General features: G+C 42.5%; 2 protein-coding genes across 4 annotated transcripts in view; one reads left to right on the forward strand and one right to left on the reverse strand.

Annotated features, from left to right (window-relative positions):
- The window catches only part of minar1 (membrane integral NOTCH2 associated receptor 1), a 137,512-nt gene that overhangs the window by 69,010 nt on the left and 48,694 nt on the right, over positions 1 to 19,808 (reverse strand). The window lies entirely within an intron of this gene.
- Positions 2,770 to 5,487, forward strand: LOC117550103. 2 transcript variants are annotated; one of them, XM_034222429.1, is made up of 2 exons: positions 2,770 to 5,249; positions 5,389 to 5,487. In XM_034222429.1, exon 1 carries the CDS (start codon positions 2,915 to 2,917, stop codon positions 4,613 to 4,615), a length of 1,701 nt encoding a protein of 566 aa, XP_034078320.1. In that variant the 5' UTR covers positions 2,770 to 2,914; the 3' UTR covers positions 4,616 to 5,249; positions 5,389 to 5,487. The 2 variants fall into 2 exon arrangements, with proteins under 2 accessions (XP_034078320.1, XP_034078311.1); XM_034222420.1 differs by having other exon boundaries at positions 5,367 to 5,474.

The raw sequence follows: 19,808 nt of genomic DNA on the forward strand, positions 1-19,808 counted from the left end.
CCAGGCTCTCCGGCCCCGACCGAGTGACCCAGCGGACCTCTTATGCCGTCTGCCTGGGAGAAAAGGGGGACAGCTCGTACCACGGGAGCCAGTGTGCGGCGGGGAAACCACCTGCTAGGACCAGGGGACAACATCAGGACGGACATGGCCCTGGCAGACGTGGACTACTCAGAAGCAGCGGACTGGAGAAGGAGGATCGGGAAGACATCTCTACAGCATCGACCCGGAAGCCGCCATCAGCGGGCCGGAGGCCGAGGAGGAGGAAGACATCTCTCTAGCAGGCAGCCCAGAAGCTGCTGTCAGCGGATCGGGGGGACAAAGACACGGCAAGCCAGGACGGCACAGGGGACTTGTCGAGGCAGCAGAGGAGTCTACTTCTCTCTGATCAGTTCTACCCGTGAAGGGAAAGCCGCATCTCCCCCTCCCTATTAGCTGTCCTTGTGGGCTATTCCTCCGAGGGGGGGGGGGCTGATGATTCTAGCACTCAGCTACCCCCTCATGGTTCCTTCACTGCCATGGAAAGTGGTGTTCTGTCTCCATGAAGGTTTCAAGTACTCTAAATACCAGCTTCGGATGGATGTATACAATGTTTGGGGGACGGACACAGTAGAAAAGAATGAAAGTGGGTATCTTTCAAAATGCCTCTTCTGAGTTTATCTCTGGAGAAGGAGATAAAAAGGGGGATTTGTAGTGGAATATTTGTATGTATTCATATTAGCAAACTATGGATAAGCTTAAAATAGGAATAATTTGGGTGAAACTGTGAGCTGGATATGGGGCCTGTTGACATGTGTTTTTGAGGACAAAGGAAGATGGGGGAAGGTGAGAGCATGTCTTGATTTGCATTCAACTTAGATCTAGCTACAGTGTTTGTGATATTAAGAGAGGTCCCTTGGGTTTCTCTGGTGGTTATCAATAGTAGCAGTTAAGTGAATACTGTTCAAACAATACCTGTGTTTGTGTTTTATATTGATTTCTCTGTTTTGTCCTTTCATAAATGTAAGGACTAAAAATGGCTATAAACATTCTGGGCTGGTTGGAGTAAACAGGGTTTTATTGCTCTGTGGGGGAGGTGTAGGTATGCAGGCCTTGAGACCTTTTGTTGGAAAGTGAGCCTGTTTGGTTTCCTGCTGGCCAGCGTTGCGTCTCCCAATGAGATGACCTGAAAAGATGACCAGCTGACCTAACCCCTAACCCCTCCTTCTTACTCTGGTATATATCCGGTGGATCCCTGGCGTTCGGTCTCTCTTCACATGCTGCCCGAGCGAAAGGATCTCCGCAGCACGGGAACCAGGGCAGGAGTGAGCCGGCAATACTCCTTAACCATTACAATATAATTGTAATATATTATGTTGTATTGTAATGATTGTATTGCATTGTCATATTGCCATTAAAGTAGATTATTGTTAACGGTTACTTTGTAGATATGGATTCCTTCCTGTATTATAACCAGCTTGATAGGGACGCGCGGAGATTTGAAAAGCGGGCCAGTTTGCCCTCCAAATCTCTAACAATACTCATGGTTGTGGATGCCTACACAGGGTGGCCAGAAGCCATCCCCTGTGCAAAAGAAGACAGCCAGTCTGTAATCAACTTCCTGGTACAAACCTACATTCCAAGACATGGGTTCCCCAAAAAGATTCGCAGTGACAATGGAAGCCACTTCAAAAATCACGATTTAGCGGTGGTGGAAGCCTCTCTTGGGCTAACCCACAGATTTGGAGCAGTGTATCATCCACAATCACAGGGAAAGGTTGAGAGAATGAACTTAAATCTAAAACAGAAACTAGCAAAGGCGATGGAAGAAACAGGAATGACATGGTTGGAGGCACTACCTCTCGCCCTATTGGCTATCAGGAGTTCCATTTGCAGGACCACTGGGTTCACTCCATATGAAATGACTCATGGGCACCAGTTTCCAGGCCCAGGGGCGGGAGCCACGGTTTCATAGGAACTGTATGACAAAGTGGGGCACCAGGCCTACTATAAACAACTAAAATGCCTCGTTGCAGAGTTCGCGGACGAATCCACAGCAGCCAGAGCCAAAGGACACACAGAGGAAGCTGAGGGCAGCAGGGACGCTGAATACGTCCGCCTGAAGACGATCAAACCCAAGTGGTGTGCTCCAAGGTTCTCTGAACCACTCAAGGTAACCCAGCGAACAGATCATGCAGTCAGAGTAGACAGAAAAGGAGACACGTGGTACCACTGGAGCAGGTGTGTGGAAGCACCAGCACCTACCAGGACCCTCGCTGACACCATCCAGGACCTAGGCCAACTGAACATCAGGCAAACAACCGAAGCCCCCCAACCCCCAAGTGTGGACATCGACTCCACTTCCGAGGAGGAGGAGACAACAGGGGAACCAACGGCAGCCCAGGAGATAACAGCCGGCGAGGAGGCACAACAAGGGACCGCTCCCCCAAAGTAGGCGGTACACCACACGCATCACATACACACACCACATAAGAGACACTCACCTACACTGATACACCAAAGAACTTTTACAAGAAAAACAAAGATGAAGAAGAACTCAGGACCTAACCAACACCTCTATTGCTTGGCCTTAACACTGTGTTTTTTCATTATTGTTGGAATAATCATTATCATAGTGGGTGAAAGGGGGAGGCAAATCATTGACCAAAGTAATAATCCAAATTCCTTTTCTCCTCCAAAAAGAGGAGATACCTTTTCTCCTCCAAAAAACAGCCTAACTAGACACGTCCGCAATGTGGCCGGCACAGTAGATACGGCAAATTTCAACCAATGTAACCAGAAAGATGCATTGAGACACATCTCGCTGACACTTTGCCTACCCTCGGACTCAAGCACCACTACCCTCATCCCGTACACCAGTTTGTCAAACGAACTCAACCAAAAAGGAGGGTCGTGGGGAAACAAATACCAATGGTACATGACGCTAGACTTTTGGTTCGGAAAAGGCGATCCCAATGAAAGATATAGCTATGGTCGAGCGTGGACCGACTTGGTGGGAGAGACAGGGGCGGATTGGAGTTCATCGTCAACAGGAACAGCGAAAAAAGTAAGGCAAAGAGTACACCTGGCAAAATCCTCATCTGGCCTCGTAATACAGTTAGACTTAACGGGGGTACCCCAACCCAAGAAAGATGAACCCCCTTGCGCATCCTTTTATCTATGGCCCAAGACATCGCCAAGCCCCCAATTCTCTATATACGTATGCATGTCCAGTCGCATTAAAAGACCACAATCTGACATAGTATCCGTCCAAAAGGGGGTGGTGATCCACTCCACTAAGGAGTGGACAACTGATCAAGAGTTCCAAGCAGCAACTGGAATCTCGGGACACACAGCAAACAGCAACAACTGGTTACTGATGGCACAACAAGCCGCGCTAGACACAGGCGATGACTGCCTCATTTGTATGGGAGCCAGACCCCTGCTCCACATAATTCCTGCCCCGGTAGAACCAAGGTGTGCCACTGAAATAATGGGGACAGACAACCCTCAACACAATTGCTCTAAATACGACGTTTACTTCCCTTTAGCCAACGCGGAATTAAAAAAGCCCTTATTCTTTGCAAAAGTTCCGAGGTTGAATTACACCTGTTTCCACACCACAATCAGAAACACCGGGGGGTTCAACAAAACTCTCTGCGACCACATAGTGACACCAACTACACCTGGACGTGGTGTAATCCGAGCAGACATATGGTTCCACTGCGGTGGCAACCAACTCCACGATCGCGTCCCATATAATGCCAGTGGTCTATGTGCACTGGTCACTTTGCTTCTACCAGTGAAAACCTACAAATTAAAAGTAGGGGACATAACAAACCTGGCAGAACAATACCCCTATCATACTACGAACAGAGTCAAACGCAAAGCCATGATTGACCCAGATCCAACGTACATAGACGCAATAGGGGTACCACGGGGCGTACCAAGTGACTACAAAATAGCCGATCAACTAGCGGACGGCTTCACATCCATCATCTGCCCCTGGTGTGTCATCAATAAAAACTCAGACCGCATCAATTACATTCATTATAATATCCAACGCCTAGGAAACCTCACACATGCCGGACTCAAGGCAGTTAGTGAGCAATTGAAAGCCACATCACTCATGGCCTATCAAAACAGAATGGCCCTAGACATGCTCCTAGCAGAAAAAGGCGGAGTATGTGCAATGTTCGGAGAGCAATGCTGCACCTTCATTCCCAACAACACCGCTGCAGATGGAACTCTACAAATAGCACTGGACGGTCTGAAAACCCTCAACTCCCGCATGAAAGATCAATCTGGTATCGACGGTAAATGGGACGAATGGATGTCAGTGTTCGGTAAATACAAAACCCTGGTCACCTCAGTATTGGTATCAATGGCCGTGTTTGCAGCAATTTTGACCTTGTGCGGGTGCTGCTGCATCCCATGTATCCGTTCAATGGTGGACAAAATAATTAGTACCGCCATAGCACCTTCTACTCCCCTGGGCCAACAACTCGCCTTGCTATCCTTAGAAAACAACCCAGACATTGAAGAAGGTGAAGAAGAAGCGGCAGCAATGGACACTTTCCCGACAGCACCACCAGTACCACCGTATGGCAGAATGTGGGAAAGGGAGACAGAAGCCTAAAACAGCTGACATAAATGTACATAAACAATAGCGTTGTTTTGTTGCCCCAATCATTAGAATGGGGCAAAAGGGGGATTGAAGGATAAAGATAAGGCAAATGTGGCAGTGAATATAAGATATAGTGGGCCTATCATGGAAAAGCTAAGACATTGAGCTGTCTGAGTGGAAAAGTACAGTACTGTGTTAAAGTCCAACTGCTGAGAAGCCTCAGTGGAAATATACTATGTGAATACTGTGTGCAACAAAAACGCGGGGTCAACCAGATTAAGAACAGAGGCATCCTGTTATGTCCAAACTGATAAGCCACAAGGTTGCAGAACTCATTATTCTCACACTAAATCACCCACCAAGCAGGCGCAACAGTTCACAAGGGGAGTCTTGTGAGTGAAACCAGATAAGGAAGTGAGTGAAAGCAAATAAGGAAGTAACAAAAGCGCGCCGAAGGCTAACCTAAGAGTTGCTAGGGTAGCAACGGCAGATTACACCACAAGAAAGCAGCGAAGGTGGGGGCTCCGCTAGGAACAGTATATAAGCAGGATGTATTCAGTACTCGAGGCTCTCTTCAACTGGGATCTTACACTGACGAGCTTGTCACGGTGAGAACTCAAGAAGAAGGAGTCCAAGGCGCTTTGTGGTATAGTATCAGATTGATGTATCTTTGTTGAACTGTGTAATAAAGTGCTTATTTGAAGAAACAATCCATTGGAGTGCAAAGTCTAGTTTTGTACAGCAAACAGAGAACAGTGTCTAGGACACAATTCCTTTTCCCTCAGAACTAAGAACGGTCATCGGCAGATCCGGACAGCGACCCCGCTCTAGCCATATCCAAACGATCTGCGCGGAGGACGGACCTGGTCCGGTAGACTCCAACAGCTGGAACACAGGAAATCTGTGCAAGCAGCAATATATCTGAGTGCAAGCGAACAGTTTGAGCAGAAGCAGATTAAATCTAAGTGCAAGCAGGCACTATTTGAGTGCAAGGACAGGGTTTGAGGGAAATAAATACATAATCTGAACGTCAAATCAATAAATGATGCTCTCAACTTTAAAGACCACGCTCTTGAATAAAGATAGGGATTAACCAAATACCTGCGGGTCATATGAAGCCTGCACTAATATAAACCATCATTCAAGTCTTCCTTGTCTGCAATGTGCAAGATTAAGATTTTTTTCAAGACCATCAGCCGCATTATTTCGCTAATAACGTTCCATATCCACATAGAAAGAGATCTTAATTCTTGGCAGCCAATCAGAGAAGGAATAAGGCAGTGACGTCAGAGTTTTATTTCAGGCAGAGCAGCATGTCACTGTGGATTAAGGCACGGCAGAACAAATCCTCACCCGCATAACATATACAATTGAGTAAATGTCATTAAAAAGTCAATGCAATAGTAACCCTAAATCAAAACCACAAAAACAAAATTGTAGATATAATTTAAATGCTAGGTAGATGTAACTGAAAAGGAGACTATTATTTAACAAAATAAATGTGTTAAATGTACTAAATGTTTAATTAATTAAAACTGGACTATTAATTATATAAATACATGTGTTACATTTACTTATTTTTTAACTGTATTTACCCTTTACTCCAGGAGTGCTTTACCTGAGGTCAATAAATCTAATAAAACCAAATGATAAACATAAAGCAATTGTACACATTGACATTTTAATTATACATTTATTGTTCATATTTGACCAGTATAACACATACACATGACATTAAGTCTCAACCTGGTTTACTTTACAAATTACATTTGTAACAATTAGGGGCTGTTCTTGACAAAATACATTCTTAGTCGACTAACACTCATACAAATTTGATGACTAATTGATTACTCGATTTAATCAACAGATTCTTCACAAAGAATCACATAAAAACACTACTTTAAATCTTCGTCCACCAAAACCACCAATAAAGTTGACTAATCGACTAAGAAGAGGCAGCCCTGGTAACAATGGCCATGCTATAAAAACGATGAGCTGAATTGAGCTCTGCATATAACTAAGCGGTCCTTTAAACATAGGTAAAATGCAACAAGACTAATTGCGAGTCAGTAGAGAAATCTTAGCATTAATGGAAATCTCAACTTGGATTATATAATAATAAAACTGTTAGGCATTTTATCTAGCTTAACTTTAAACCAGGTATATGTTTGCCAATGAGCATGTGAACATTTCCATTGAGCTATGGGAGCAACGGGCTGAACTGAACTCTGCATATGACTGAAATGCACCAAGAACAGTGACACTTTACAACAATACCAGTCCAAAATGCAATTAAATCAATGGAACTCTCAACACACCTTTTAGCATCTTGCTGAACAGTAGTTGGCAACTACATATGCAGGCCATTTGTCAGTCTCTGAACCTTGGTTGAAAGGTTTCCAGGATCCAGCTCCAACAGTAGTTTTTGGAATACCTCAAAACTATATTTGAGATTCTTCGGGTATCTCGGAGCCAAGGCATAGGTCAGTGTGCGAAAAAGTACACGTCCCACCGTCCGGGACGTGCTATTTACAATATCGGACAAGTAGATCTTTCAATTGACTTGTCCGGCGGACAAGTGACGTTTTTCGGCCTGATTTATTGACAAATTATTGATACATTCAGTTTACAAAAGGCAGAACTCATTCGCAAATTGTCCGTGTCCGCCATTGTTCGATTAGAAATGTTAGCTTCGGTTCTGCTTGTCGATTCCTAAGGAAATGCATATCGCCGCTTTCTGTACTGTTAGACGGGGGCGGGGCGGAGCGTGGTGAGAAGTGTAGCACAGTGGCAGGGTTGGGAAGCAAAACTCGGTTCCGAGTAGGAAAAAATAACAATTGTCCGGTACAGGGATTAATAAGAGTTGTGAGGACAGGAGGCGAGGCCGAGCCCCGCGGACTGCAGCTCTCTCTATGCTCCGTATCAGCTGATCGCTGCATGGTGCAGCCGTGCAGCTCAGCGTCTCTCTCTCTCTCTCTCTCTCTCTCTCTCTCTCTCTCTCTTTCTACATACAGCGGATCCGCTGCCCGTTTAACAGCCTCATCTTTGTCAAACTTTCTTATGTTCTTTCTCTAACACATAATGAAGGTTATTAAGCGTTGTAACTCCTATGTTGTTAATATTGACCACCATTTCCTTTATGAAGTAAAGCAAGCGTCTTTGAGTTGTAGAAAAACGCTAGGCCTATAGGCTATACATCTAATGTGTCATTATTATTAGGCCTATGTGTTGGACATGTGTGGTTGGACTCTGTCTCACAGGCAGGTTGCAGTGTAACATCAGAGGAGACTGGGCCAATTGTACATTCTCAAACTGCACCACTTATGCCCCGGCCACACGAGGACGAAAACGGCCGTTTGCGTTACTGTTTAGTGTCATATAGACCATTCGGCCACACGAGGACGACCGCATACGGCACTAAACGACTGAGGAAACGACAACGGGTCCCAAGGTGGATAGAACGGCATACGCAACGCTCTGGGGGGTCAAACGGCTCTGTGTGTACGCCCTATACGAACATGTTCTGATAGTGATTGCGCAATAGCAATAGCCCCGCCTCTCCCCACCTCTGCTGCTCACCTCCGCGTACCCCGCGCCATTGCTGATGTGTTTCGCCACCAACAACAACAACAATGGCGGATCGCAGAGTTGCTATCGTGCTCCGGACGCTACTGACCATGCTACAGTTCTTTGTGCAACATATACAGCAGACTTACACATCCGGGGGGATCTTACTCGCTGCTTTTGTGGATATGTACTGCAGCTTCAGCGATCATTTTCTGATAATGATTGCGCAATAGCCCCGCCTCTCCCCACCTCTGCTGCTCACCCCGCGTCAAAGTAAACTGCACACTGAATTTAGATTATTTATCTTTCTCTCGATATAGACATAAACGCGAGTGAAGTCTAATCTGACAGGACGGAGACACCTCTCAAACTACCTAGTTATAAATATGTTTATTTTTACTGTCGGCCGGGTCACTCATTACTGGATCAGCTGCTGCATGAAACAGACACTGACGCTGTCCAAAGAGAGGGTGGAAAAAGAGAGGCTCCGTGTATTTTTATTATTATATTATATAGAGTCGTTATTCATTTGTTTTAAAGCTCAATAAATAACAAAGAAGACCTTTGACCGGCACTTTTATAATTTTGTCGGAAGGTTTAAACTTTAATACACGTTGACTGGCGAAAAACTCTGCCCGGTTCCCTCGGCCCCCACCGCGGAGAATAAACAGAAGGGCAACCATGACAACCATGCTTCTTCGCTGCTTTTGTGGAGGAAGTTACAGCGCCACGTACAGGCTCCTGCATATGTACTGCAGCTTCTCCAGCGGTTGGAGCTAAACGGAGCGGTCTCGTGTGAGCAGACACTATCCGGATAACTATTGCGTGTGGACGGAAGCTTGTTTGCAATTGCGTTTGCGTTAATCCTATGCGTTTAGCCGTTTTCGTCCTCGTGTGGTCGTGTGGTCTTAGAACTAACTAAACAATGCAGAGATTATTTTTATATAATTGTATTCAATAACCGTAAGAAATTCAACAGTATGAAGTGATTTGTAAATAGGAATACAGATTTGACTTAATGTTTTCATAAATATATTTTTCTCCCAGTTTGTCATGGGACTTATTTTTACCCTCTCAAAGAACCGGAATCGAGAACCGAAAATAACCGGAATCGAAAAGCAGAACCGGAATCGTTAAAATCCAAATGATACCCAACCCTATGTGTGATGCAGTAAAATCTTACCGCTCACTTACGTTAGCGGTGTCGTAAAAACCGTGGGAAAATGTAAAATACGATGACGAAGAAGAAGATTCCAGTGGCCCCAAATTTTTGTCCATTCTGGACAAGTGAAAAATGTATTCGGACAAGTAAATTGCCAAACTCACTTGTCCATGGACAAGTACTCTCTAAAAACTTTTTCTCACACTGAGGTTAGTCCAGAGGTTGCGCTAGACTTTTTCACTGCCCGTCATTTTGACGGACAGGATCGTAAAATTTCCGTCAAAAGTCAGCAGTATTACCAGTCGGCCTTTACGCTCTGGGGGGGGGAGAGCACGGTCGTGAACTGTCAACCGGGGGGGGGGGGGGGGGGAGAGCACAGTCGTGAACTGTCAACGGGGGGCGGGGTGCACGCTTGTGAACTGTTAGCGCCGTGTTATGCATGCCCACTGCACCTCGCGGGAGTGCGCACAGCGTAAAGCCAAAACTAATTTCAATGATTTGTAGGGCAAAGTTGGGTTTGGCAAAGGTATCATTTCCTTTTTGGCAGGCATGCTTAACACCGGAGCCTCGCTGCGGGGAAACTTTGGCGCTGTTCCGAGTTTGTTCTAATCCGTCAAAATGACGGACTGCTTTCAGATTTTTCCGTCTTTGTTAAAAAAAATCCGTCATAGACGGAAAATATTCGGTTAACGCGACCTCTGGGTTAGTCAGTCAAGACAAAAAACAAATCTCCAGGTTCATTTTGAAATCTATAAAGAGAGACTTGGCTTTTATAATTTGGAATTGAAAATTGCACGACAGTCTTTCTTCTCTGACATCATTGCCAAAAACAAAAACAACTCACGTGCCTTGTTTGCTACCGTCGACAGACTAATAAAAAATCCAGTGTCAGTAGCCTCTGAATTTCTATCCACCAGGGCCTGCAATGATTTTGCCTCCTTCTTCACTGAAAACATTCAGAAAATTAGACAAGCAGTCAGTGCCTCTGCATCAGGAACAGCAAATGTTTTGTTCCTGTGTTCACCTAAAATCAATTCAAACACCATGATAAAAATAATGATAAATAAACTTGACTTGGCAAAGGTTGGGGATGATCAGTTTTATCAGTCCATCTGTATGGAAATTGATTTATGGAATTGTTAAATTCTATCAAGGTGAAATACCGCTTGCGGATGAACAATTTAAAACATAGTGCCAATTCCAACGGAATGATGCCTTCAAAAATATAGTGTAAAACATCTGGTGGGTACAGGGGCTGATCTAGACAAATATTCATGGGGTGGCAAGAGAGTGGCAGGAGATTTTGAGGGGTGGCATCCCCTGACAGAAGTATATGCTGATTTAAATCGCAATCATATCAATCAATTAGGGGTGTAACGGTACCCGTACTGAAATTATTTGGTACGGGCCCTTCGGTTCGGTACCGAACGAATATAGCGTTAAACGTAAAAAATTGAGAACATGAACAACTTTCTGGAAGTAATCTCAGGTATATATCATAGAGCGACCAAGTCATTTCATTGGACGAGAGGCATACTATGAGAGCTGGTCACAGGGATGCGTTCAAATGTAGTCAGTAATTTGAGGAACTGTCGAAATGGCGAACGCAGATAAAGTTGAGCTCGAAAATCCTCCAGCATCATTGAAGTCTCCGGTTTTGGAACATTTTGGTTTCGCAGTTACGTACAAGGATGACGGACAAAGACAGGTGGACTGAACCAAAGCTGTTTGTCGGCATTGTTCAACTAACATTGGTTACGCGGCTGGCAATACATCACACTCATTTGAAAAGGCATCACCCGAATGTGAATATCACCGGTACCAAAAGAAAAAAGACTGAAGTGCAAACCCAACTCCCACTAGCATGTAAGCCTCCACCACTCGCAAAAAGTTCAGACCGAGCCAAAGCTATTAGAAACGCCAAATATCCTTATGTTGCCATGTTAGCAAAGCGCTACCTGGCTGTGCTACCTCTGTCCCTAGAGAGGGTGTTCTCCACAGCAGGAGACATGGTTAGTGCCAGCAGATCTGCCATTTCAGCAAGCAATGTGGACAAGTTCATCTTTCTTTAAACAACATGAAAATACAATGACAAGCAAGTCCTAATGTCAAGCTGGCTGCTTAGGTACTAGTACAGTTCAAATACAGATTATTTCAGTTCATCGAAATGCTGCACCTTAATGTTTATTTTACTATATTTTGTATTTATTTGAATACATTATTCACAGTTTAATAATAATTTTAAAAAAATATTTAATGTTTTGTGATAATTTTTTCTGCTGTACCGAAAACGTAACGAACCGAACCGAACCGTGACCTAAAAACCGAGGTACGTACTGAACCGAAATGTTTGTGAACCGTTACACCCCTACAATCAATGTTAACTTGGAAAGCCACAATATTAATATTTTAACTCAATCACATAGGTGATATTATTGTGGCACATCAGTAAAGCCTTACATATACATATATAAGGTGGCAGACGTAATTTAATGAATTTTAACTGAACAATAACTGAATGAATTTGTTTCACTCTTAGACCAGCAGGGGAACCAAATCTATGCAGACTGCTGCAATAAGTACATTAATTAACTGTCTCATCGATGTTTGTCTGAATGAATATGATACTATTAACAATCATATTATTCCTGTCAGCTGTCAATCACTGTTAATAAATAATAATAATAATAGATTTAATTTGTTAGTGTTCTTACAGGTGCTCAAAGACGCTTTACAGATATAGTGAAGAACTGTTATGATTCACATATTCATTTAGTATTGAATAAACTATATTTTTTGGAGGAGTTAATGATGAATGTTCATCAAGATGCTTGCTCGCCCTCCTTCAAATTTGAAAACAAGTAATTATATCATTATTGATATACAGTTACAACCTTGACTTTACATCAGAAAGAACAAACATTAAAGAAGTGACTAACTGCATCAGTTAGGGTTAAAAAACGTGTATTCAGCTAAAACATCGCTGCAGTTATTATCCAGTGGAAGGTCCTTACCTACTGGCCTAGTTAAATCAAAGTGGTTACTTTCTGTTGGCTGGGCAGTGTAGTTTTACACACCGTCTTATTTTACTTTCTCAGGACTTAAAACTGTTTTTTGGGGGCAGACCCCCTCAAAGAAAACAATATATACACGCATACAAGGTCATCATCTTAACAGTTTGTTATGCTCATCGAGTCATCCGTGAGCAGAGCATAAAGTTGGCATGTCTATTACAGCTGAATGCGGCGATTACTATTTTGTTCAGCAAAACGCCTCACAAACTTATTAAGATCAACAGCTGTAGTGCGTTTTGGTTCAATGCTGAGTACAGCCAAACTGACAGTCTCTTCTCTGTCAGTGTAGACCGCAACTACCTCATTGCTTCAGTGCTTGGGTCCGAAAGGCTTCTCGTTTTGCGCCGTCCCGTTCAAGTGAATTCGCCACCAATCATATTTCCACTCTCGCGCCAGGACCGGGGGAGGGGTTACATGACGTGCATCTTGTGCTGCATTCACTTGCACTCGGACATTAGAGACTTTCTCTCATAAATGTCCGATGAGCAACAACTTTTCTTTCAAAACAAAGATGCCAACTGGGGTGGCAGCTGGGGTGACAAGGCTATTGTTTAGGGTGGCAGTTGCCACCCCATGCCACCCCGGTAGATCCGCCCCTGGGTAGGTACCCTGTTACAAAATGGAAATAACTTAATTTCCCAGTTATGGGACAACCTTTCTTCACACCACAACAGTGTACCTGAGCAGGATTTCCTTTTACAGACTGAACATGTAAATCATAGTTATCTTTTGTTCTTGGTGGAAAAGCTCCTGAACGCACTTCCTTTTGCTGATAGTGAGAATGGTCCCCAATGCAAAACCTACAGATATAATGTCCAGAAAAGTTGTCTACAAGTCCACCCAAAGAATGAGCACCAAGATTGTCTGCTGAAACACAAAAAACAGTACCTCTGATATTTGTACCAACCTGAGGCAAAGAAATTCAGTTTAATAGCCACATTTGTTTACATCATTCGCTTTACAAAGGAGAGCCAAATACATTTATGTTAGCTGTGATCTTAGTTCAGATGGTACATCAGCAAGTTCCCAGTAAACTGCTGTAACTTTGTGATTTGTTTGCGATGTTCCAAGAGGATTGTAGATTTCAAAATTGTCTACGTAAAGTATAAGTGAAATTCTGAACTCTCCATTAGCATGAAATTCATTTAGCTTGAAATATTTGCCATCATGGAAGGATGCCAACTGTGAAATGTTTGAATGTTTATTCAATACATTGTTCACAATGTCTTCATTTTTCAACAATTGCTGTAAGGTTTGAAGAACAAGCACATACTGAAAGCTTCAATTCTCCTTTGGATCCAAAATATAGTCAACTGGCTCAATTACACTGAAGTTTTCCTTAAAATATTTTCCCCTCCAAAATGTGGAAGAAAATGGTCCCTCAGGACCAAAGGCTGCATTAAGAGGATTAGAGTGACACAGTTTGTCTACCAATTCACTGACAATTGCTTCATCAACAGCAGTTGTTACAATATTCTTTGTAAAAATATCATTAACTAACTTTGGAATATACTGAGTTGAGGATGTGCTGATAAACTGAAGCTGTTCCACCAAGTCCTCAACACATTTGCCAGAGACATTATAGATGCTTTCCAATTTTAACAAGAGAGAAGCAATATTTTTCACTATTTCACTTGAAGTATCCCTTTCACAACCCAGCTCTAAGGTGGTATCTATGTCCGCATGACCATGCGAGTCCAACCCTGGATGTTTTGCAATCACTTCAGTCTTAAAATCTTTCCATGAATAGGATCTGTGTTTTCTACTTCTGTGTGTCGCATAAGTCCCATATATGGTTGTCTTGAAATCACATCCATCAAAAGCACATTCTATGGTTTCATGTATTTTCAAGTGGGAATTGATATGTTGAAAATAGTCTTTTGTATTAGGATAAAATTAGTCACAAATTGTACATGTTAAAGACTGCACAACTTCACACTCGTCAGTTTCCTGCGAATTGTGGGATATATACAAGTGTGTTCGCAGGCCACCCCATGTCTTAAAGGATTAAGGGCAGTTTAAATGAAGACAGGGTACTGAATATCCACGACCAAAGGTACCGTGCTTCAATCGATAGTGCTTGAGAAGTGACCCTTTCACTGAAGCCACAAATGTGCACAGCTTACATTGACATCCCATAAGCTGCAACCTAAAAAAGTGAGGATAAATAGTGTTATCACATGGAGCGAACAGACTGGTTTAATGCTACTTTCATTTACCTATATACTTTTTGGACTAATTTGTTTTATCATACAGAGCTTTAAAAATGACACCCAATTGTATTTACTCATTGATGCCAATAATTACATCTACTCCAAACTATAGTTAATGGAACATCTACCGTAATTGCACAAACATTTGGAAAACAGTCAATACAAATGATTGGAGTTGCAGTGTTCAGAGCCAGGATCTTCAATTGCAGTAGACAATGCAGAAGTAAATGCTTAATATCCGTGACCCAATGTTTCAGGGATATAATTAGTAACAGTTTGTATTATCAAGTCCTAGATATTTGTATATAGTCACTGTTTGTGTTTCTAACAAATGCTTCCTGGCCTTTGCAATCAAACATGGTCAAAATCAAGGTGCAACTAATTTTGCTTATTCACCGATTTCTTAAACTTGTATAAAGCAAACTAATATGTTGGCACCGTTGTTTCAGTGTTTAATAAAATAATGACATTTACCTCCTCTGTTTTGTTATCTTCGTTCAACTTCTCTCCGTTAGCACAGTCGGTGCTGTGAAACAGATATTGAAAATATTTAACATGCTTCACAAAAAAATGCAACTTTACTTGCTCTAGCATCAAGTGTTCCCCCATAAATATGACAAAACATAAGTTGGGCAAGTAGGCCACTCCTCTTAAGAAAATGCAATGCCTTATTAGAATAATGATGATAATGAACAGTTTCATAAGCATATAGGCAAGACTAGTAACAGCTGCTGGACTGCGGATACAGTAGGCAGACGTTATCTGAAATCACTCGCACGGTACAGTAATCACCCCCTAACAGCCACCTTACACAAACAAGGTACATTTATCTTTATATTATCCATATTTGTATCGGCGCTTCAAAAAAAAATCAACAACATAAGTAATACATTTACACAAAAAATGAATAGTAGATGAACTACATTATTCAAAAGTTTACAGTAACTTCGGATAGTAACACGAGAGAAATAAACAGGGTGCTCTCTTTTCGTCTCTCCCTCCCTCTCTCCTGACAGCCCGTCAGTTTACTCTCATGCAGCTCGCTAATCCAGTAATGAGTGACGCGACAGTAATGAATAAACATATTTACAACAAGTTTGGTTACTTCCAGAGGTAGATAAGATTGCTAAATGTGTTGAAGCGTGTGCTCTGCTCACCGGTTCCCTCACAGCGGCAGAACTGCAGGTGATCATGCAGAGCTGCGTGTCTCAGTCAGCAGAACCTGATCACTCTCTCCCGATTATACTTCACTCGCTTTTATGTCCATATCGATCAGATCTAGCTAGTTCTAGTTAATTATATGACTGCCTCCTTATCAGGGACAATAACCAATAAGCGTTGCTTAGTAACCGGGTGTGTCGGCAAAGCCCCCTTCACAGCCTGTTCAAGGCGAGACTGTTGCACCGTTATTCCGGCATGGCGGGACTTGCAGACACACATATTTGCCTGCGCTGTTGTGTTACACGTCAGGCCGGCATGCCATCTAATATCACACTGGGGCAGTATTATGCTGGCATTGTCTGGTTAACCTGTTAAGCCCGAGAGCCCCCTCAATCTGGGGCTGCGGGGTGTTTTTTCACGAAACTGTGTCTCAGAGCATCTTAATATATAAAAACCTATTAATGTGTTATACCAGATTAACGGGAAGAATCTCAGCTAACTGACGATACGAACCATTTTTACCAAAACAAAACACAAGTCTCGTAAGAAGCATCTAAATTACCCCTGAGCGACCCCTTACCCCTTATTACTTATCGTAACTGCACATACAATATATCAGATTAAAGCTGAGACTCCACAGATCATATAGGTATAGTATCATCACTGAGCGATCAGAACTCGTGACAGGGGAAGCAAACACAGACATCACAACACGTAGCATTACGGAGCAAAAACGACGGGACATCGTCTCACCTTAGCTGTTATTCTGATCAAAAGTTGTGTTCAATGGCATTAAACGATAAAAACGCTGCCGAGGGTTAATCCATTGGTTAATCCAATGTGTCTGTCACTTTGAAAAAATTATTTATAATCCATAATTCCATTTGTATGTAAAAATCGGAGAATAAAAGTTAGCTGCTAATGGTAGCTACCAGAGTTATCGCAGCTTCCGGTTTTGGCTACGTGTCACTCTCACTCTTTATTTGGTAACGTGTGTGTATGTGGGAGTTCCCCTCGATTCCATTGGCTCTAGCAGTTAAAAAGAGATGTCAATCATCAAAATCGAGCAAGGGGGCCAGAGATATGGAAAATCCACCCAAATGACCCCAGAAGTGTTTTTTATTTGCTAAATCTCTCTAAAAGGTCAAATTTCACTTGTTTTGCATCAATCTTGATACAGGGTACTTATTATATGTTGTAGTTTGGATTCCTAAAGCTTTTAGTATACTATCTCATCATTCAAGGGTGGTTTTCACTATAAGTAATTTTTTTTTGGACGGACACTATCATTTACATTTTTTTACTGTGTTCAATCTGAATTTACTTTAAAATAAAAACATCTATATTGATTCTGAAACTTCTACATCCAACTCAGATGTAACCTTGCTTTGAGGAAAAAGATTATTAATTTAACCCTTTTTAGAAGGGAAGATATGGTCATTTGTTCTGGGAATGTCATTTTCGAGCATGAGACCTGAAAAACAGGCTCAGGGCTTAACAGTTAAGTATAAAAATGACAATTGAAATTGACGTAATGGCGGATCTTCTTTACTACAGCATTTCTGAATAACAGTGTAAAAGGGGCTTACAATAAACAGTTAACTATGCTACACAGACAGCTGGTTGGTTAGGTACGTTAAAACAACAACTGCAGACACAGCAGGTGCTAATGTTTCTACTTTTACTGGAGGAAAACGTTAGCTTCACTTCACCTGGTTGACTGTGTCCACCATGCGTGTGTAGAAGCGGACAGAGAAACTAGCTAGACTTACGACAGTATGGCTGCAAGTGTGACAGTATTTAGATAATTACACACTATAAAGTGGTATATGCACAAAGACAGGGTCAATATTTCATTAACTTTTGCTAGCTGGCTACTTACCAGGATTTGCAGGGAGTTTTCCTGGTGCTTCTCTTCGTGGTGTTTCCTTGCTTGTTGCGGTTGCCACATGTGGCGCAGATAGAAAAGTAGATTTCCCATGAGCACACTGTATTTGCGCGCGATTGTTAATCGGGTCCATCTGAAAGTATTTGCATATCTATCTAAGGATAGAGGGTGTCGTTTTTCTCATACTGATATTCTGAACAATCTGTGCTGTTGTATTTGCTGTAAAGTGTCTCTACTGTAGGCTATTTTTATTATATGTACAGCACTTTGGCTCGACCAAAAATCTTTATAAATGTGCTATATAAATAAAACTTGATTTGATTTGATTTGCATCCTAACCTTTGAACCCCAAAACAGTTTTGGCTTCCTTCCTTTCATCAACTTCATTTAAAAATGGTTATAGAGATAGACATAGAGTAGGTTGTTATTTTTTAAGCACAATTCACGCTACTACATCAGTTTGCATGTGCGTGGTACTGTGACAGTATTTGACACAGTAAATATTTGTAACGGAATAAATAGAGTTTCAGTGTTTCATTTCTGAAACATTTCAAAACATTTGAATAAAAAATGCAGTCTATAAGTCAGGGCGGTTTATTTAAGTTGATATATCTCCTTATAATCCCTACCTCCACCTAGCATCCACCTGTAGACCCATAAGGATACTTGTTTTATCATCTCTCAGCACTTACTGCTTGTTGGTGTTTCCCTTTTCGGATTGACAAGGTCAGAGTCTAGACGGCAATCATTACCGCGATACATATTCAAAACTCCAAAACAATCTCTTCCTCTGCTGGGTTTTGTTTTCTGCATTTATTCATTGTACCTATCAGGTTTGGCCACATACATTCCATCAAAGATTTGATGATGTCAGCAGGGAGTTTATCAATTCCAAGAACTAAAACATCATCATAGATGTGTTTGAATATGCCTTTTGCATTAGCTTCAGCAAATCTACCAGTTCTATGAATAAATGAAATTAAACTAGCTAGCACTTGCTTCAAGAGTCACCAGAGAGCTTTTACTCTCATTGCATATTGTTTATTGGATTGTCATCACACATTCATTTGCCTAAAGCTCAGTGTGTTGCAGAAAAGGAGGAATCCCATGCAGCCAGGTTAAAAAAGGAGATAGAGAAATGTAGAGCCAATATGTTTTTCTGGTTTTAAAAAAATACATATAAATACTCCATTGCATTTTCTTAAAGTTTACAATCCAATAGACTTTCGCATTAAAAACATTACATATCCGACATAGATCTAATTAATCTTCAGGGAGCAGTTTTTCTGTATAGCAAATTCCTCTCATTATTTTCCCTGCATTCCTGAAGACAAAGTATCGACCGCAGCTACCAGCAGCCACCAGCATCTACCATCAATACCAAGCTCCGATAAAAACATCTGTCTGCGGCTTCCGGTTTGGTGAGCGACGCGATGGCTGCTTAAAGAACGTGCTCCCAACATTCGGTGCTAAAAGTTACCAACGACAACCGGAATACATAAAACATTTATTTTACAGTTTGGCTTAAGAGTGTTGGTCTTGAGAATGCCTAAAAAAAAGGGTAAAAAACTAATGCAGACTGATTTAATTGACGGAGACGGAGCTAGCCTAGCTTCTTCTGCTAGCACCGTGGTGGGGGACGACGACACTCCAACGCACCTTGTAGACCAAACTGGGAGAGCGGACATGAGCCTCATACTGAAAGAATAGAGAGAGTTCAGGAAAGGTCAGCAGCTGAAAGAGATTCGTGAAGAAATAAACAAGACTAACACTAGAATTGCCGAGGCAGAAGGGCGGATTGAGGAGACTGAAACACGGCTACAGGTGGTGGAGGAGGCGGTGACGGAGCTGCTACAACTGCAGGTGCATCTGGATGCTAAGCTAACGGACCTGGAGGGTCGGTCCAGACGGGAAAATATCCAAATCCACGGCGTTAAAGAGGGGGTGGAGGATAATTCCCCGTTGATGGGAACTTTTGTGGAGGCTTTGCTGAGGGAGGGTTTGGACCTCGCGGCTACATTTGAACTACGAGTTGAGAGAGCGCACCGCGCCCTGATGCCGAACCCGCCCAGGGAAGCCTCGTTGAGGTCTATCGTAGTCAAACTGTCAAGCTACAGGACGAAAGAAGAATTGCTGATAC

Source organism: Gymnodraco acuticeps, unplaced genomic scaffold (assembly GCF_902827175.1).
Source record: "Gymnodraco acuticeps unplaced genomic scaffold, fGymAcu1.1, whole genome shotgun sequence".
NCBI classification, from domain to species: domain Eukaryota; kingdom Metazoa; phylum Chordata; class Actinopteri; order Perciformes; family Bathydraconidae; genus Gymnodraco; species Gymnodraco acuticeps.